At 38.2% G+C, this 21,248-nt stretch overlaps 1 protein-coding gene across 1 annotated transcript in view; it reads right to left on the reverse strand.

The window, feature by feature from the left end:
• lrrk2 (leucine-rich repeat kinase 2) overlaps positions 1 to 20,372 on the reverse strand; it is a 39,182-nt gene extending 18,810 nt beyond the window's left edge. Inside the window, 26 exon segments of the mRNA XM_032546066.1 lie at positions 75 to 271; positions 933 to 1,002; positions 1,113 to 1,228; positions 1,851 to 2,039; positions 2,155 to 2,416; positions 2,520 to 2,690; positions 3,229 to 3,354; positions 3,877 to 4,009; positions 5,134 to 5,285; positions 5,413 to 5,502; positions 5,504 to 5,541; positions 6,643 to 6,767; positions 7,896 to 8,025; positions 8,874 to 8,898; positions 8,900 to 8,981; positions 9,062 to 9,141; positions 9,222 to 9,370; positions 9,984 to 10,103; positions 11,105 to 11,189; positions 11,191 to 11,237; positions 12,455 to 12,589; positions 12,942 to 13,076; positions 15,069 to 15,157; positions 17,363 to 17,472; positions 17,858 to 17,943; positions 19,412 to 20,372. Coding sequence (XP_032401957.1) covers positions 75 to 271; positions 933 to 1,002; positions 1,113 to 1,228; positions 1,851 to 2,039; positions 2,155 to 2,416; positions 2,520 to 2,690; positions 3,229 to 3,354; positions 3,877 to 4,009; positions 5,134 to 5,285; positions 5,413 to 5,502; positions 5,504 to 5,541; positions 6,643 to 6,767; positions 7,896 to 8,025; positions 8,874 to 8,898; positions 8,900 to 8,981; positions 9,062 to 9,141; positions 9,222 to 9,370; positions 9,984 to 10,103; positions 11,105 to 11,189; positions 11,191 to 11,237; positions 12,455 to 12,589; positions 12,942 to 13,076; positions 15,069 to 15,157; positions 17,363 to 17,472; positions 17,858 to 17,943; positions 19,412 to 19,547 — 3,078 coding nt within the window. The 5' untranslated portion in view covers positions 19,548 to 20,372.
• Between the last annotated feature and the right edge of the window lie 876 nt (positions 20,373 to 21,248).

Below are 21,248 nucleotides of genomic sequence, written 5' to 3' on the forward strand. Positions count from 1 at the left end.
AACGAGAGACAAGAGTCAAATTCTCCTCATTGTGATAAATGACCTAATTATAATATTTGGCTGAAATGCGTTACCTGGCAGATGGCAGAGGGGAAGTCCAGCAGAACGTTGCTGCTCAGGTCCAGGCGATGGACGTGCCACAGCTGCTGCTGGACAAGAGCATCGTCAAGGAAACAGGACAGCGAGTCCAACTCGTTCCCTGACAGGTCCAGCAGGCGGATCCTCTCCCTTTCTTTGAAAAGAGCAGCGGAGTTCTCACCAGAGCCCAGCACTGAGGACGACAAACCAGAACACAATTACACTAGCGTTGAAACCATTAATTGTGATTAATCAATTGTTGAGATAATTGTCAACTAATTTAGCAATCGATTAATTGTTAACTAAAAAAAAATTAAATCATTTGCTAGAAAACACCCCCTAAAAAACAACATGTTCAGAGCAGTAATTAAGTAATTATTCCAAGATATATAAATACATAATGGAGTACAAATTCAGTAAAGGTATGCTTTGTTATTGCATTTTCTGCAATAAAATATTCATTTTCTTCTTTAAAAAAATGTTGAATTATTTACTTAGTGTGTTTCAATATTGCATAAAAAAATACTCAAATGGTTAAATGAAAAACCTACAGAGTGCCAATTTCTGTATCCAATTAATTGATTAATCATCAGAATAATTTAATTACTAAAATAATCATTATTTGCAGCCCTAAATTACACATTAATATTTGCTACGTATGCAGATAATGTTTTCTGCTGTTTTTATAAGCTCAATTGTTTTGTCTGGTCAAATGAAACAACCAGACAAAACAAATTAAATGAATAAATAAGTTACAGAAACAATTCAGAGTATTGTGCCTCCTGGCTAGAAGCACAATAGTCTAGCCAAGAAAAGATATTTTTTCTTTCTTTTTTTCCTTTGGATAGACTTACCCGGCTTAGAGTTTCTCCGTACGCATCTTATATTAGTCGATTCATTATTTTCATTTTCGGGTTGAGGACTCTGCATATGTATCAAACAGACGGAAAAGAAGACCCTGAATCTGACGCTGCACAAAGTAAAATTGAACTGTAACGAGTGTGAAAGAATAAACGTTAATTCCCAGGGCCGACCTCTGCACTGGAGTGCCTGTGACGTCCCTGCTTCCTTTTGAAGGAGTCTCCCCTCAGCTCCTCAACGGAGTTATTTTTGGACTTTGGAGACAGAGTCCCCGACACTGGATCACTTCCTATACCAAGTAAAGAACAAAAGAAAGAAGGAATTGAGCAAAATCAACACAAACCGTTTCCATTCATACCCAACAGTGAAATGGACAAGTATACAGGATTATTTTGTTTCTCATCTTTGGTGTACTAAGGTGTTTCAGATTATCAAACAAATGTTAATATTAGTTAATAATGTTAATAATCTCCCCATTTATATCTTCAACATTTATTATATATATATAAACTGTTGCTTATATACATACGTATATACATATATATGTATATACGTATATACATATAATAACCTTATATAAAACTTTTTTTTTGTTTGGCCATCCATTTGAAATTTTTCTTGGGTCGTCACTTCTTATAAACCCTCAAATATGTTTGTTTAAAACAATTTTGCAATAAAGACTTGGCCAATATTCCTTCATAGCAAGATAAAAGACTCACTTCTAATAATGGCACGACCAGTTATTATTTTTAGGGGCAAAGACTTTTCAGGAATTGTCAGTTTGGTTTGGATAGGTTTTTGTTTTCTTCTTAAGAAATTACAAACGTAATTTAAAAACAGCTTTTTGTATTTACTCGCGTTATCTTTATGTGATATGGAGAAACAAATAAGCAGAAGCAAAAGGAATTTACCATCACTCTCTATTTCGTCATTCATAAACAAGCTGTCATCCATCGACACGGCGCTGAAGCTGGAGTCATCGCTCTCGTCTGAAATGTAGCCGGAAGTCAGACACTGGTCTGACATGGGTCTGGAAAAACCACCGACGCTCTTGGACCTCTGCAGGGACTGAATGTACCTGGCCAAATCCACACCTTTACCTTTAAGAGTGACAACAAAACAATCAGTACTGCTAATTTCAACAATATAATCATTTTCCAAAGTTGTGAGATAACAGGAAGCACTATTAAGACAGAATCTGCGAATGCTTCTCACTGCTGTAGCGCAGACTGTATGCCCTGCCCCGTTCGGCCAGCAGGGGGCTCAGCCAAGCGGCGTCCAATCTGCCGAGTCGGAAGCCTCCCAGACAGAGGGCGCTGTTGTTGAAGTCCAGACCGAGCCGGCTGAGCAGCAGGATGACGATGGGCCCGTCGGCGCTCTTCAAGCTCACAGCTAGAGCTCTGCGGAGTTGCTGCTCTGGAGCGCCTCTGCTCACCAGGAGCTCCACCAGCTCCAGAGGACCTCCTTTCTCACACACCTCAAAAATTCATAAAACAGCATCATCACCGCATATCACATCTATCAAAACTGACCTGAACCAACGGCAAAACGGTTTTAAACTAACATTTTTAGGGGCTAACCTGATAGATGAGAGACTCTGTTTTTGCCTTCCTGTTGATGTCGGCGCCCAGCTCAATGAGGCACTCTGCCATCAGCGTGTTGCCGTCCATGCAGGCTTTTTCTAGCATGCTGTAGTGTAGCTCCGAGTCGCTCCACATCTTGGACAAAGCCAGACACACAGCTTTCCGCAGCTAGTGGCAGAAAAAAAGACAGTCATGGGTAGAAGATGGAACTTGTTTCAGTTACATAGGGTTTTATGGCTTCGCGGAAAAGATGCCCAGCCGTTGTTTATTGGAGGGTTTACTCTACAACGGCACCTCACAATACAACACCAACCGCCTACGGGAAGTTGCTTGGATCAAGCTTGCAGCATTCACCCGATTTACGAGAAACATAACAACCTACTGCACGGAAGCAAAAAGAAGGAGGTTAAGACTTTGAGTAAAACGTTGATGAGGAAGTGCATGCATATCGCCAAAATTTGAATCGACGTTGATTCACGTTCAAACTCTAAACAAACTGCTCTGAAGTTTGTTTGGAACCGTACAGACACCATTTGGAGTAGGTGATCTCTTAACGTAGTACTGCAATAATGTGATTGCTTTAACACAAACAAACCACAGTAATTGTGAAATGAACCAAAGTTTGTTTGAATGTACTAAATACCTCAGGTGTGGAAAAAAAAAACCTAAGACACTGTACTCAAAATATATCTGAACATAAACTTACTGGGCTGACGCTCTGCTCCCTCTCCTGGACAAGGTGCTGGAAGATCTGCCTGTCGAAGTCTTCTCTCTGCAGTTCAGCTGCTGCCCCTGAGCAGGCGTCCAACATCCTCAGGGCCACCTGAAAACACTGGAAGGTCCACATTTAAAACACTGAGGGTGTTTTCACACGAGACAGACTTAATTCGGGTAGACTAAAATAATAACATTTGTTACATTTTCCTCTGGTGCAGTTTGCTTCCACAATGCACCGTGTCAAACAAGCCAAACCGTTTGAGCAGCCTGTTCCCCCTCCTCGCCAATGATGGCGCTGCAACCTGAACCACTGAAGGAAATGACACAAAAACCTCTGAAGAGGACAGTGAGCGCAACTTCCTTCTTTACGAAATGCAAACAAAAATGGAAAACAAAAATGTAAACTAAAATGTAAACTAAAATGGTGTGATGATGATGTGACCATTTTAGTTTACGCGTTGTGTGTGTTATGTGGTGATCGGACAAACCACCAAGTCTGGGTTTGGAGGCACAGCACAATTCCTTAGCAATGGATCAACTGTAGTAAGTAACTGATCTTGTATGTAACCACATTAATTCAAAATGAAAAATAAATCATCTTACATTAACATGATGTCTATTGATCTAAATGGCTCACCTTCAGCACCATCTCAGAATCTTCTTTGTACTGACTTAGGGAGGCGACAACAACAGAGGCCAGGACTGGTACGATCATCCTGGAGAGCTTCTTCTTCGTCACGAGGTAGTTAAGCAGGGTTAGACCCCAATAAGTGTATCTCTGAGAGGAATTGGAAACATCAGATTTATTCTTTTTACAGCTTCCTTTCGTTTATCCTCTCCTAGTTCAAAAGGCTTCATAAACAAAATTAATGAGGCACATAGAGACTATTTGTTGACCAGACACTGGATTTAACTAGCATGTAGCATGCTGAAGAGCTAACGGTTAACAGTGCAAATAAGCAACACTTCTGTTTAAACACAGCTTAAAATGTCACTCTTACTCCTATTTTCCAGTGCTAATTCGATTGATTTTATTTGATTAGCCAGAACTATTTTCCGGCTATGTATGAACCGGAAAAAAATATAGACTATTATTATAGTTACTAGAGAGAAGTATTAGTTAGCTAAGACAAGACCAGAATCTAGAAATCTGCTCGCAAAAAACACAAAAACTAGAGTAAATCCAATTGTGTATCAAAACCTTTCACAGACCTGTACATGACTATAGAATTAGTACAATTTATCTTGGTTTGTGGTGTCAAATTAATAATGAAAGCATTTTTTCCCTTTTAAATGCATTTTAAAATCAAATCAAAATCAAATAAAATTTTATTTGTATAGCACATTTCAGCAGCAAGGCATTTCAAAGTGCTTTCCATCATAACAAACACAAAAACACAAAGTCATGCAACATAGAATCAACAATCAAAACATGACATTAAGTCAAGTTCCATCGTTAAATTCGTAATTGATTATGTTTCAAAAGCAACTTTAAACAGGTGGGTTTTTAGTCGAGATTTAAAGGCACTCAGTGTTTCAGCTGTTTTACAGTTTTCTGGATGTTTGTTCCAGATTTGTGGTGCATAGAAGCTGAATGCTGCTTCTCCTTGTTTGGTTCTGGTTCTGGGGATGCAGAGCAGAACCAGAACCAGAAGACCTGAGGGGTCTGGATGGTTGATAAAACAATAACATATCTTTAATGTATTGTGGTGCTAAGCTGTTCAGTGATTTATAAACTAACAGTATTTTAAAGTCTATTCTTTGAGCCTACAGGGAGCCAGTGTAGGGACTTTAAAACTGGTGTTATGTGCTCTATCTTCCTGGTTTTAGTGAGAACAAAACCATGACAAAAGTTTGTCTTAGGTCATTCTGACTGATTTCTGTCAAAGGCAATGATATACCTCGATCCTCTGGGAACGCATGTAGTGTATGAAGTACGGTGTCTATCGCCCCCTGCTGGCACAACAGATCCACTGCACCTGAGCAATCAGCCAGGAATGATAGCACCTTCAGGCCGCACTGCTGTATGGCAGGTCTGCTGATAAACTACAAACACACACACACACACAAAGAAATAAATATTTATTCCAATTACCAAGTAAATGCTTGATTTAAAAATGTAAAAAATATTGAGAGTATTCCGAGAATATTGAGAGAGAATTATGCTGCACACCCTGTTGAGGGCTTCCAGGTAGAGTGTGTGAGCCCCTTCCACCACACACTGGTTCTTCAGGACTCTCAGCGACACGTCGGCCATGTCAGGGATCCGCAATGGAGGAACCATTCTCCCTTAAACTCCTGTCTGGGAATTCACACAGAGTAAGAAAACAAGTTCAGACAAAATAAAGGCAAGAAAACATACAAAGTCAGAGGGAGAAAAAAAACCTCATTGTGCTCAATGACTAATCTAATTAAAACAGCACTGTGGACGGCTTTCTTAAGCAGAGGCAGAGAAAAACAAAGTCGCAGCACTGAATCAGCTTTGCATTCCTCCTCCAATCAGAGAACATGCTGTAAAAGCATCAAAAACATGTACAGAGACTTCTTTTGTCTTGTTTGCAAAAAAATGAAAGCATAAAGCAGTTTTCAAGAGCGCGACATATCACACATTAATTATATGCTCTTAAGACTGAGTGACTTGATCCTGGACCATGTTTAGTGTTTATGTTGTGTCTTTGGACTACAGTATATTAAGACCATTTTCATGAAATACAACTATCAGAATTGCAGTTAAGATATGCTATATACAAAATTGTAGAAATCCAGAAAACAAAACGTAGTCTGCTCCATAAAAAAGTGAGTCTTACAATCTATCCTTCCACACATGGACAAAAAAATAAATAATTGCCATTTATATGGATTGTGTGGTTGTCATTTCAGAATTCAGTGAATTTCAATAACTGTATTTGCTCTTTTTTTAAATCTAATTTTAAATGTTTCATTACTTTGTTTTATATTACAACAGCAATACAGTTGTGTTGGGACGGGCAACAGTTCCTGTTAAATTAGTTGTTGGTACAATTTTATTGTCATGTTTTAGTTCAGCTGTCTCATTTACGTTCTTTGAGAGAGTGAACTTGCATCTATAATCTCATTAGCAATATATTACTTGAAAATTGGTCTCAAAACAACAATATTATCATTTATTGCAATCATTTCTGGGACAATTCATCATCCCAGTAAAATTTGTTATCATGACAGGCCCAGTCTCATTTTCCTGAAATTTGACTACACTGTGATATTTCCTGTATTTTTGTAATGAGTTTGTACATTTCGCTGTGGTTGTCCCACCAACAGCAATGAATTTCCCTTAAGGAACAATAAAGTATATCTTATCTTATCAGATAATCTTTAAAGTAGCACCTGAGCTGTGAATAAACCTGCCAGCAGACCGGCAGCTCACCTGGGCAAAGGAAGATCAGACTGGCTTCCAGTGCTGCCAGCTGGACCTCTGATTGGAAGTTGTGCATCTTCATGGTGGTGAGGATCTGATTCATGGCCATGTTCAGCTCATCCAGGCTGGCAGTCCTAGAAACACAAGGACAGTTTTCACTAACAAACCAACCAGAACTCATGGGAACGCTACACTCGGCACACAATTCCGATTAACGAACTGCACAGATAAAACGTAATGAAAAGTAAAAATAGAAAATGTTCACTTATTTAATTCTATTCAGAAATATTTTATTTAACAGCCACTTTGAGAAACACCGGTAAATGACTGCTTTCTGTTAGCTAGGATTGTTTCTGTTACCACTGAGGACGCTTGCATTAGCAAATCTTCTAAGAAACTTTTACATTATTATTTTGATAAGACGAGTGCTGACCTGGCCGTTTTATGTTTTGTTAATTGTTAAGATTATTTTTGTCTGAAACTAAGAAAAAACTTTTTACTACCAATGAGAAGTGAAATGTTGTACCTCATATTGCTCCTAAGGGGCAATCTGTTCTTTGGTTGTCAATTTAATAAACATAAATTTGGTGTACTGATGTATTTTTTTTCTTCAAAAAAATTTGCTTAGCAAAGAAATGAACTCTGTTCCCTTATTTTAAATAATATCTGATTCATTTAAGAAAGGGAGACAGACACAAACTCTTGATCTTGTAAAAAGTTACGTTTCAATCACAGACCTTCATCAAAGAAACAGTCTAAAGATAAAATCACTTCCTGTTTAAGAGAGTATTCAAAATAAATGTCTGACCAATCACATCCAATCATTAAAACATACGAAATTATAGATGCCAATTTAAAATCAAATCCCATTATCTTATAATTGTATAATTTCAAGTCAACTTTAAACTTTGACCAATCACATCATTGATCAATGATGTGATTGTATACATAAGGAATATTATTATGTAAACATAAGGAATATTATAATAAACCCCAATGTAGAGGATAACATCTTAGAAACAATCTTTCAAAAATAACTGAACACTAAAGACAATTTAAAACAGCAGGCTAACCCATCTTTATGGCTTTTTATTTATTATTATTTTTTAGAAAGCACTGATATTTCAAATTCTGATCCTGAACTCTTCCACATAAGAATGATGACTTTACTCAAACATTGTAAGGCTTTTTTGATGCATTTCCCTTTAAACTTTGGCTTTTGGTTATATTTCTAAAAAAACTGAATATTTTTTGGTCCAAACCTTCTGTGGAAAAGCAGCTTTAACAACTTGCAGGCGCTGATGGAAACTTCTGCTGAGCTTGCATGTCTCTTCATCATCTCTACCAGATTGACATGGAGGCCACCAGACAGCAGCAAGAAGCTCATTTTACCTGCAAGCAAAGTGGACACTTTCTATAGAAGCAGCCAAAGTACCAACTGGTTTTGAAGTCTTTCGCCAAAGAATGAAGATAAAAAAAAAATGAGGCAGTTGTGGTGAGCTGAGCCAAAAAGCAAAGCTCTGAATTTACTGGTCTGTCTACATTCTGGACTTCCCCTGTGGCAGTGGTCTCAAACTGCACTGCTCGAGGGCCAGAGTCCTAAAACATTGAGGTGTGTCCTTTGTCTTACACATTTGAATTAAAGGATGAAACTGCCTAACTAGCATGTAGTCAAACACTGCAGAGTTCTGCTCATGAGCTAATACTGGAGCCATGTTAGCTGAAGCAGAGAGACATCTAGTAGTTGCAGGAAACTGGGCCTTGAGGAGTGTAGTTTGAGACCATTGCCCTATGAGCATTGAATATGGACTATAACCAAAACATTGAGCTCCCAGCTACACTGATGGCACGCAAAAATGACCTGAGGTCGTCACAGAATCTATCGCTGATCTTCAGATTATCTCAAAGCCAGTGGAGAGAGCTTAATGTCCTTAATCTGACCTTAACAACATTTCACCAAAACAAAACAAACCTGTACTCCCTGACCATCTTCTCTCTTGTTAACATGGACCCAGCAACACTTTGCCATATCTCCATGGTTTGACTCATTGACTTAATGCCTCTGTAGTTAGTCACCCTTGGTTTTTGTTGTTGTTTTTTTTAAGTAATTACTAAAACTTGATATTTGATCCCAATAATATATATTGAATATGACTGTCAAAGTGAATGTCTGTAAGTATGCAACAATTAGATGCATACCTCAGCACATACAAAGTAAATATGTGTTTCTGAAGACTCACTGTTGTTGGTAATGAGCGTGGCGATAGGCACTGGTAGCAGCAATGAACACACTGGGAGAGGAGGAGTGAACCAGCATGGCAGCCATTAACTGTCTGTGAACAGGAGTCCTGAAAAACAGTCATCCAGCTTCCATGAAACAGTGTTTAACTCATCAGAAGGCTTTTTTCCCCTTTAAACTCCTACATACCTGCCATCCTGCTCCTCTTCTGAAGGGTTAACTTGGGCTCCATGCAGTAGCAGATTGTGAATGGCCCAGCTCGCAGCTTCCTGAGACGGGGAAAAAAGCGAGTTAGATGGTGAATTTAAGAGTTTCTAAAGCGCTAGCGGCTAGGAGCTGCAGGACTGACCTGAACAGCCGGCTCGGCTGCATGGAGGTCCAGTGCCGTACAGCAGTCTTCCATCCAGTCCAGGCCCACATCCTCCACCTCCTCCGTGCCCCTCTCCTCTTCCTTCCGTCCTTTCTCCGCCACCGCTTTGCTCTGCACAATGGTTGCAGCTGCAGTGTGGCAAGTGGATAACATAATGCATTATGTAGAAGAAATCTCATCTTGTTTAGTTGTACGCAACACCCGCTGTGTTTCCATTAGAAACGTGTGCAAAACTTTATCATAAATTCCGCCGATGTAAAAAAAAAAACACAAATAAAAAAAACACAACTTTGCAATTGCGGTGTTTCCAGTAAATAAGAATCGCAATTAAAATCACACATGTGAAAGTTGGATCACGTGATAAGCAATTAAAAGACACGCAGCGCTGTCGTCCTCTAACTACTTCCTGTAGCCTTCTTCTCTGTGGTCTGCAGCAGTGGCAACATCCAGTTGACAATTATGTTATGCAAAAAAAAGTGTTTCCATTACAGTTTTGTGAAATAAACCAATTTCAATATTCAAAAAAAAAAAAAAAACTCGTCCTAGCACAAAAACATTTTATCAAAAATCAAGTTGTTGTTTTTTTTTATTAGCGTGTTGCTATTAAGTACATTTATTTCCAAAATATCAAACTGTGCAATTCTATTCCCAATGGAAACTCAACTATTTTCAGTAACGTTTTGCTATTACGCTGACAGGACGTTATTGACTAAAGTCTAATTTGTGAAGGTGCGTGCTCACTAAGTTCAGCCAGGCAGGAGAGAGCTGCAGCTTGCAGGACAGGGTTGTTGGGAAAACTCTGACAGGCTCTCAGGGCGACTCTCTGGACGCCGTTCCGTACCAGGATGTCGTAGAAACTCTCTGCAGGAAAATGAAAGAAAAAAACCAAACAAAAAACATCCGAGTTAGACAGAAGCTTCTTTTCACGTTATCAGCTTTAAAAAGCACATTAGCTTATCAAAGTGGATCAAATTCAAGCAGTAGTGTATTGATTTCACTAACAAGCAATGTTATCTTCATCTGTCAATATGTGAGCAGATACTGCAGTTATTTATTGACAAGGAATCTCAATGATTGTTTTACTCTGGTTTCCTTTTAATCAGATAGTAGTTAGCTAAGAGAAGCATAAGTTCTCTCATAAGACAGGAAAAGAATATATTTAACATAGAAGAAGCCACATGGTGAAACATATTGCATAAAAATAAGTATTAGTACTTTTCCTCACAGACTAAAGCTTTCCTCTTCTAGGTCAGTTAGGATTACCAAAATTGTTTCTATTTACTAAACTCAAAATAATGATTTTTAAAGGTATTCACACATTTCCTCATTATTTCGTGTAGTAGCCTTTGAACTATATGACTTCGTCAAACATTTTTGCTGTCCACCAACAACTTTACAAGAGAGTACAGGATTTTTTAAAATGAAGTTCTTTTGTGTATGAAATTTTACCCTAGGAAAATAATAACATAAAAACACACCAAAATACAAAAATGTTTGCATCAGCCACATGTACTGGCAGGTCAATTTCCAGTACATGAGGCCGCACTTTGGACATCACTGGATTAACGGCACAGTAATCTTAGTGTATGCAAACTTCTGAATTTGAATTAGAAAAACAACTCTATACCAAATAGAAATAATTTAATGATCTGAGCTGGAGATGTTTATTTGATTGTATCTTAGTTCAAGTGTGAGTTATCTTATTGAAACTCATAAAAGAAATATGACATTTTTGGATAGATGCACACCACTTACAAACAAATATGAAATTATATCAGACTATTGCTGAGGAGGAGGAGAGTGATTAGAACACAAGGACAAACATTATGTCTTGCTCTGCATCCTTGAGTTGGAGCTCTGACCTGATGTGAACCTCCTGAACAGCAGGCAGGCCGTCTCCTGCAGCTCCGCCACGACAGGGAAGGCGTCCATGGCCGCGATGATGACAGGCGTAACACCGAGTGCCTCCTGACATCAACACCTCCACGTTACTGCCTGCAGGAGAAAAGCATGTCGACCTCATCACGAGCTTTTGGTCGTGCAAGGTAGAGCTGACATGTTTAAGAGAGCATTTCTTCACAAACTAGTGAGGCATGGACAGACAGTAAAAACAAAAATAGTTTGTCGTTGTTAGAAGGTTTGTTTGTTTATGTTTTCATGTTTGACAAAGGCAGTAAACTTATTGTTTTTGTCAGTTCCAGTTTCTTTATCATTTATTTTACTTTGACTGTTATACAATTACACTGACTGAACTAATTAAAGTTGTTTTTATATGTTTGACCAGGCTTTTGAAGCTATTGGTGTATTTCAGTGCAGAGTCATCAAATACATTTATAATTCAGTACATTTATGTCAGTGTTTAAAAAAACATTAGAAGTCAATTCAACTGTTTTTCTGTATCGGATCGGTATCGGCCGATACTGGACCTCGGATACTGGAAGTGAAAAAAGTGGATTGTGCATCCCTGCTCCTCTTTATAGCTTTGATTTAATTCAGGGTTTACAGAAAATGTGGTTAATTGTAGTTAGTTTATTATTTAACAAGAGGTAGTGATTACTTTTTCACACATAGTCAAGTTGTTAGATGAATGAAATTATTGGAAAACTAGATTTTTGTGTTCATTCAAGACATCTTCATCCGATGTTAAGACCAGTTTGATAATCTGAAACTTTTAAGTGTGATTAAAACGAAAGCAAAACATGAAAACCTGTAAGTAATTTTACACCCTCTCTCTTTGGGTAGGCCATAAATATAAACTTTAAGTCTACAACCTAAAGCAGCACATTACAACCTGTCAGAATTTGGACATATTTGTGATTTTCACATATTCATTTGATGTGAAAAGATAAGAAGAAATCCTTCTTGAAAAGGCCTTAAACCACTTAGCTGGCAAATAAATGTCAAACAGTTTTCACAGGACTCTCTCCTGTTTGTTTTTGTTGTTTTGCCAAATAGATCTGTTTGCTGCAATGGGGCAGAATAACATCCTTCATGTTGCCATGCAGCCTGATTTACATCAGGACAGCCAAACAAGCTTTACAGGTTTACAGTGAAAATGTGGTCACAGCTGCTGAATGGCCTTTTAGAGATAAAATACTCTTTCTTTTAAGGTCAGTGATACCCATGTTTCAGCTTTCTATTGTTAGATTCAGAGAACAACTCAGAGAATCAGCCATTTTCCGTCTCATTAAGGGGATGTATTGGTGGCATACCTGTGCGAGCTAAGGGCAGTAACACCTTCATGGCCTGAGTGAGAAGCTTGGGGCTGTTAGAGAACCTCTGCAGAGCTGAGAGAACCACAACATGGTCCTGGTTTTCCACAAACTCGCCCAGATGGTCGTCACTTACTATAAAGAGAAAACAAAAGGACAAAGAAATGCACTTTGAAATGCCTTGCTGCTGAAATGTGCTATACAAATAAAATTTGATTGATTTGATTGAAAGAAGCTGTGATTACTAATATACAGCTAAGTAACATCAGTCCTCCACTACCAACTTTACAAAAACTGCTTTCTACTGGTATCCATTGTGCAATACAGCCAAACATTTCCACATTGGACATACTGTAGTTACAGAACTATTGTGATTGGTTTTTATTTGATGTATGTAACTGAACCACCAGATATTTTCTTTTCTTTTAAATGAAAACAAGTTTTTACTCTTCTAACACCGTTAAACAACAAAAGGTTGTCAGCCCACCTCTGTCCAGCAGCAGCTGCAAAGCCCTACAACCTTGGAGTTGAACTTCCTCAATGGTGGGAAATGCCTTCATCGCCTGCACGACCAAGCTAAATACATCCTCTTCTTCATCCAGCACCAGCAGAGGAATCGGATCTGTCCAAAATTGTAGGCAAACACGTGTAACAGGGAGAAATTAGAGAAATGAAACAAGAGGATTACAAAAGCAATTTAGAAATCAGCTTTGTGCATGTTACAGAATCCTGGGTAAAGAGAATAATACAAGGTGGTGTTCCACAAGGTTCAGTATTGGGAGCCAGCAATTTTTTCATTGATTTAAATGCTGATTGTTTTATAACTAGTGTATTAATAGCCAAGACAGTTGCAAGTCATTTGAGTTCCTTAAGCTCAAAGGCTATGTGGGGGTTTTGTCACTTTTGTATTGATTATATCAATGACCATGCTTCATTTTAATTAAACATGTTATTATAATTAACATATTTAAATAAACATGGATGGAGTTATGGCACTTTCTAAACCTCTACTGTATTGGATCTACATTTAATTTGTGCAGGGATAGAAATAAAATAATTGGTAAAAAAGTAAAAAAAAGTTAAAAAAAAAGAGATGACAGTTTGAAAAAAATATACAATATGAGCAATGCTTACATTTTTGTGGATTTAAGATTAATCTGATAATATATTAAAGTGCTAAAAAGCTATTTAAGACTTGTGACATTATTAGTGAGGAAATATTAAGCTATACTGTATTCCACTTTTTAGTTGTTTTGAACTATATTATATGTTTTATACACTGAAGAGTGTGGCCAGAGCAAACCAAGGAGGAGAGAATGTCATCTGATGGAGCAACAACACAAAGCGAGTGTGGCAAGGCTTTTCTATCCAAAAGCCATTATGGCCCTAAAGTCAAGTTTGACGTAAGAATACATTGAAATGGATCAACCTCGAGGCTATTTAGCCTGTGGCCCAACAGGAAAACAAACCCCAGCTCCCTTCTTAGCTCACATTACTACCTCACTGTTCCTTCTTGTTTGGTACTATAAACAGACCCTATTATATCACAAGACTTTGACGTTTGCATATGGATAGAATAGATGCTGAATGTGTATTTACAAATGTAAATATGACTGTATCAACATGAAGTTCACTCCTGTGTCTAAGACAGAGTTTTCTGATTTTAGTTATTGGAGAGCAACAACTGAGAAGAGAATTTGCCTCCTCTTGTACTTTTACACATCAACATTTTCAATCTAGATCAACAAAAACAAAGGTTCATGAATAAATAAAGCCATAGGAATCCTACGAACATATGCTACTCTAACAATAGAATATACGACAGGTTGGCACAGGAGAGAGAAATCCCACATTCCAGGCATATAACACACTTCGATTTACAGAAAGGACATCATTCTTGTACAGAAGAAAGCTGTTCTTAGAAATCAGAGGTATTTAAAACTCGACATCCTCCAAAGAGGGGAAACTTACTCTGCCAGCAATCCATTTTTGGCAGATGGATTTACTGATCATCATTAAAATTAACAAAAATGTCAGCTGGAATTTAACAGTTATGTCACATCATAGCATAAAGCTTTTTTAGGGCTTTTGACAGCAACAGTATATTGCCAAAAACCGACCCTCAAAATCATATGAAGGTAACGTTGAATTCTTAATCCTTAAGGTTTATTATGATGCTGGCTTCAGCACTTTCAGCTCAAGTGGGAAGGGTTTCCACAAGGTTTAGGAGGATGTTAATGGAAATTCTTTTTATCCGCTTACGGCCTTTCCAAAAGCTGTCCTATCAGATCAAGCATAGGAATAAACACACTTATCCATGTCTCTATTGGCCTTGCTTTGTGCACATTCATGTTGGAGCAGGAAGGGGCCATCCCCAAAATGTTTCCTTGATGTTGAACGAAAGAACTTTAACATGCGAAAAATGTTTTGTCATGTCATTCCTTTGACTTGAACTACAAAACCAAGTCCAACTCCTGAAAATCCTGAAATTTACACATCTGTCATCATGGAAGCGATTGAAATACTTGATCTTAATAATTTAAGATTAGCGGGTTATTTTGGTTATATAGTGTATGTATGTAGGAGTTCTTTCCTACACACAGACATAATGTACCTGATGTGAGCAGAAGCGCCAGGGCTCTGAGTCCAACAATGGTTACTTGACGATCTGCAATAAACTTAGATAAGACCTTCAGGATCTGCCTGAAAACAAAACCAGAACGAGAAATTGTGTTAATAGAGCCGCATGACGTTGGTAAAATCATGTAATGGCAAAATTATCTGTAAAATAGTTTAATGTCGGCATCTGCTGTGACAAATACACATTTTTCTTAATTCTCCCTTTTTCAGCTGTTCTTCCAACACCCCCTTAGCATCTTGGGTATTGTAGTCCGAGCAAGACCAACACCGATTCTTACTGGCAAAATGGGAAAGACGAGAGAACATACCGGTCAAGCAAGGCAGTAAGTGAGGAAATGGCTACTTGCATAAATGTAGTCATTTCTACTTTTGAAACAATAAGAAAACATTTAAAACAATTGGGACATTAAGGAACCAGGCTGAACATGACGCTGATCTTATTTAGATATGACGCCAAGCAAGGCCCATTGTAAGAGACATAAAAATGTCTAAAAGGCAGGTCTTTAGTCACAAGTTCAAATAATTGAGAAAGGTGTATTATGAGAGCAAAATCCCCAACAGCAGATTGCATGTTTGGTTGTGTTGTTAAATTAGGCTTGGGTAACTTGAAAACTGACAAAATTTGCATTGTGTGAACTAATTATAAAACTCATAGATGATTATTCAAAACATGTAAACAAACGAGAGGAAACCAGGTCAATAGGTTCAATGTCTGAGGAAGGGAAGGGAAACATGTTTGCCCAGAGGGCTGCGATCTGTATAGTACTGCATCATAAATATAGCGCTACATGTTGGACATTTGACTATGAACGGAAAAGTTCACAGTCAAATATGTTTTGCCATCAGGCAATGATTGTTTTGCACACTTTCTGTGTTTTCATGAGATAGATTGCTAACTTGTACATTTGTGGATGGTTGTCTGCTTTGTAAAATATCAATGTAGCTACACACTAGAGTGGATTTCATTTCTTTTTATGTTGACGGAAGAGATTAAAGGTTGCTCATAACAAGAGGAGTGGAGTCAACTTTCCTTGTTTTTAAAGCATTTTTCTCTCTCAGTGGCAGAGGACTTTTGGTATAAACCAAGGACAGGGCAGAGCAGGCTCTATAAATTATTAGCTAACAATGGCACACTGGTACATAACCTTCTTGAATGATTTCATATTATTTGAACATTACAGGTATTTCATTATCTCTTGTCTATGCCTTTTCATACCTACTCATCGATGAAGACAGGTCTGTTAATCAAGTATCATGAACCAGCTTTGGCCTTTCTTTGCTCTCCTGCCCACTTTAGCTTTTTTTTGTGGTTCAGCCAAAACAAGGCAAATACAGCTAGTTTCAAAAAGATAACTACTATATTTCAGAGTTTTTTTCCAAACTGTTTTTGCACCATTCTCTTTATATATAAAAAATTAAACAATATCACTAATCTGCATTTGTACAAGTTGTCTCTCATTTGCACTAAAAAAGTCCAGATTTGCCAATGTGATATTTTAATTTCTCATTTTAGTTAGAACAAAATGTTGATTTTCATACCTCACCAAGACTCCTCTGCCAGGAACTTTTGTCTCTGTTGTCTTGGAAGGTACAGACTGAATTGAACTCTCAAGAAAGCTTTTGACTGTCAAAGAAGCTGGACCTGACCCAGTTACAAGGCCTTCAACGATCAACATCTGTAGACTGTATGCTATAATAACGGTACATAAACACAGTAGGTCTCGATGCTCAATTCAGATTTTTTGCTGAAATCCATTTTACGGCCCAAAGCGACTCACATGCACAATGGGAGCAAAGAGTAACGTCACAAGATCATAACACAAAGGAAGCTAAAAACAACAAAAAAAGGCATTTCTATAGCAACCGCCTTGTGTGGAGTATTGACTGCAGCTTCTGAAGAGAAGTGCGTCTGCATACGACGTTGGAACTAAGAGTGGTGGGATGGTGAAGTGATGCACTTCACAGACACAGAATTCTTTTATAATTCTTAGAATTTTTCAACCGTTGTTCATGTCCGGGTTTATATTAGTTCGTCTGGAATTGTGTTCCTTTGACATTAGCGGAACATCGACAGATTTACGCACCTTTGTAATGGAAACACAGCTACTGGCTGGGAGAAAATGTCTCACTTGCATTAACACGGCAAACATTCCAGCCCACCAAACATAGGGACTATTGCACACACCGATGTTAAGATTGTGAGTTGAAATATTTTACAGGTCTGCAAAAAGATATGAATCCCTAACCAATAGGTTTGTCTTCACTTACTGGTGAACTGCCAGTACCTCCCACTCCCTGCTGGCCTGCAGAGGTCTGCAAAGCTCCTCCAGCGTGTTCGGCCATATTTCAATGAGCCGGCACAGCAGTGACAAGCCCACCTGAGGTAACAAGAGGTGAAAGAGGAATCATATCAGGCATTTTTCTCTCTAAATGACTAAAGTGGTTTCGGTTTCAGGACCTTTTCGAAAGCCAGGTAAGCGTGTCATATCGCCTCACAATCATACTTTCAGTTTGCGTTGTACTGCATTTCTTAGCCTGATAAGCAAAGGTAAACCTGATGCCGTAAATTGGCTGGATTGGATAGAGAAAAGTTGCTTACAGATGAGTCATTTCCTAAGAGAGCAGGAGGTTACCTGTAACCTAAGAGGTTACAAGCTTTAAAGCAAGCTTGTAACTTCACATTTCTGTTGCTTTTCACACAAAAACTGTCCAAACAGTAGCTAAAGGTGAAGCCGTTTGACAGGTCAAGATGAGAAGGTTTACCTCCTGGACTTTTTTGCTGTTTGTATAAGATGAAAGCACCACTGTGAGGGGAACATGGACATCCTTGTCTTCAAACAGCTCAGCCGCTGCAATAACAAGAACAAAAAAAAAAACTGACAAGTTAGCTTTGAACACACGACTGCTTCTATTTTCAATGTGACTGGAAAGAGGTTACATTAAAAATAGAATTCAAATTTGATAATAAACAAAAATAAAAAGACCAGTGTTACAGCAAGAACAAGTCAAAGGAAGCAGTAATATACTCGGGCAGGATTTTTAGAAGTTTTTTGACTGTACTTAGCTTTAAGTGTGGGTTAGTTCAGCTTTTAAAACATTACATATTTTAAGAATAAACCTGGAAATGTTAAACATTGAAGCAAGAGAGATACGTGCTGCTGAGATACAGAGAACAGAGATACATCCGACTGAAATACAAGATTGACAACAATCCTAAAGCATTTTGAATGAGGTTAGTATCTCCATCAGCAGCTATGAGGTGAAGTATTCATAATTTAATGAGGTCATAAACACAGTCAGTAAAAAGAACCTGACACAGTTAGAAACACTAAAATCTGACCTGAATTTGGAGGAAGCTTGCTGAAAACATCTTAAAACTTACCCAAAATGACCTAATCTGATTTGTTGGAAATGTGCTCCTAATTGACAGTTTGCAAAATTTGCCTGTCAAATATCATTTCTTTTTGGCATCACATGCACTGGTAATGCATGTGATGTGTACAGGAGTGTACACTGTGAACACTCCTGCTTTTACTAACGGTGGTCGTATTTGCTGATAATCAGCTCATCGGGGAAATGTTACATTTTCCCCCTGACTGTAAGAGTAAATTGGTTAAAAGGAAACCCATTTTCTAATTCAGATTTTTCTGTGGTTTTTGCTATTGGCAAATGGGCTCTCCCCCCAGGGCAGCAAACTCTTGGGGGGCAGGGAGTGGTAAGAAAATGAAAGTGAAAATTCATGCCAGTTGTGCTCCAAAAGAGTTTCCTATTGCTTGCTGCATTGTCGATAAATGGGAAGTGTGCACCACCTGTAAAGCACTCATTTTCTTAACATTCTGGTTGTTTCTATATATATATATATATATATATATATATATATATATATAATGAAATCAACCATGTTAAGAAAACTGCTGCCATGTTTTACAGGTAACCTAGTATGATTGTTTACTTAAATGTTAAATAATACTGAAACTGATCCTTTATACTGCACAACTACTTGTTTAAACATGGTTTGACAATAATCAAATATTTGCTCCACTTATTTAAAAAAATAGATTAAGGGTTTTAGGATTTATTGTCATTCTGTCAATAAACCCCACTTTCTGTGATTTTTGTAACAATTGCATAAAGTTCACTATGCACTACATCTTACATCATGCAGCAACTAACTGGACTGTAGGTTTTTGCATGGACTCGTTATCGTTTAAAACATAACATATGTCCTTAATCTGCTGCAGCGTGGTTACTTAAAGGTTTTCCTGTTTGTTGCCAGCAGTTTGGTGAACATGCGGGGAACAATGGGGGGTTTCCTACCATGTTCCGTCGCCGCCAGGGACCGCAGATCCTGCAGGATTTGGATCAGCGTGGACAGCTGCCTGTCCTCCTGCGGGGTTTTCAGCCGCACCAGCAGCTTCTTCAGCCTTCCTTCCAGCTCTTCTTTGTTAACCATGGTCTTTGAAGAGTTGCTTTCCTCCTGAAGGCTTGACGTGCATTTAGGTCAATCAGTGCACTGTCTCGCAGTGAGAACCGAGAACGTGTTCCGTGAGGCCAAGCTCCCTGTTAAACCAAACTTCCCCGACAGCCACACGTATCATAACGGCATATTATTATATGTTACCTTGTTTGCGTGATATTACAGTAGCTACAGTAGAGCTACAACTTGTTATCATGACGAGGGGGGAAGCTGTCAGTGACGAGGAGTTTCGGTCCCAGCGTTGACATCAGCTTCCTCTCAGAACTTTCCTTCGCGTGTTCCCCATTTTTCGTCCAGTCGGACACGTTCCGGTGTTTCTGTGGGAGACGCCGCTGGTTCCTCTCTGACTGGCGGGTTCCTGCTTCTCCGCGGTCACATCATATGACTCGAGCGAGAAAAAAAACTTCCCGTTTGGAGAAGAAGAGGCTGGAAAGGGACACCGCGCGGCGGCGCAGCACGAGGGCGCAGCTGTCACACCGACACAAGTTTGGAACCAAGTTTGTCTCGTGAGGAATGTTTTGGAACCATGGCAACATTAGCTGATATGTGAAACAACCCTAAAAATAGTCAACCTCTAAAACTTTTAAGTTGTATGATAGTTTGCTAATTTAAAAATACTCGGCACTGATTTACGCCGTGTTCCATTCACAGCACTACCTAATCTGCGTTACTCAATGACAAAGCAAATTAGTCCGTGGGTGAAGAACTAGCGTTAGACATGTTTTTATATGTCTGAAAACATTTTTAATAAAACATATATTTCGTTAATAATCTGGAATGAAGAGGGAAAACAACTTTTTCAACGTACTCTAACGTCACCGTCAAACGAGTTGGATTTTGCGACGTATTCACAAGTTTTACGGTAATCAGAATGCGTCTCAGAATCCCAGCGTCACTAAAGACAAAAGCTAATAAATCCAAAAACAAAATACAAAACAAAATTGAAAATAGCTATTTATGGCTTGATTTTCATTTTTAGACAACAAATTTCTGTATTTTAGGGAAGAAAATGTGCAAGTACGTAATCATTATTTTATATTTATTACCTTCTTTGAAATTCGGTGTTAAACAATTTTGAAACATATTTAGAGACATTTTTTATAACGTCGTATATTAAAAACAACAACAAACCCAAAACAAATGCCAGCCGTGTCTCCAGTCTCAAAAGTGTTTAATTCTTTGGCGCGCAAATACAAGTGTTACGGTAGTTGGAATGTATGGAAGGCTCGAACGCCTTAAAATAATTAGATAGTTTTAAAAACTGAGAAAAAAATAGCTCAAATTAAACATTTTGACAAAACCTAATAAAGGAAAACTTAATCAAGGTATTTTTGCTGTCCTGTAATCTATAACTGTAATTTTGTAAGACATATACATCCTTCTGGAAGCTGAACGTTAGGGTTTACTTTATCTAAAACATTTAACCTTTTCAGTGTGAATTTAATGTCAACATTAACATAAACTTTGCATTAAATGAATGCATTTAATGAAATGTGTGGGTTGTTTCAGAGCAAAATAAGCATGACTTTTATCAAAATAAAAGCATTGCCTATTCTGCCTGTTTGTTTCTGGAATAAAGATATGATGATGATGTCATCATGGGAACTTTCAACATTCTCATGTATTTATTATCTTGTGTAACTTGTAGCCCACCTTGGCACTTGCTTACTGTTTAGA

The sequence above is a fragment of the Xiphophorus hellerii genome, chromosome 2 (assembly GCF_003331165.1).
Source record: "Xiphophorus hellerii strain 12219 chromosome 2, Xiphophorus_hellerii-4.1, whole genome shotgun sequence".
Lineage (NCBI taxonomy): Eukaryota > Metazoa > Chordata > Actinopteri > Cyprinodontiformes > Poeciliidae > Xiphophorus > Xiphophorus hellerii.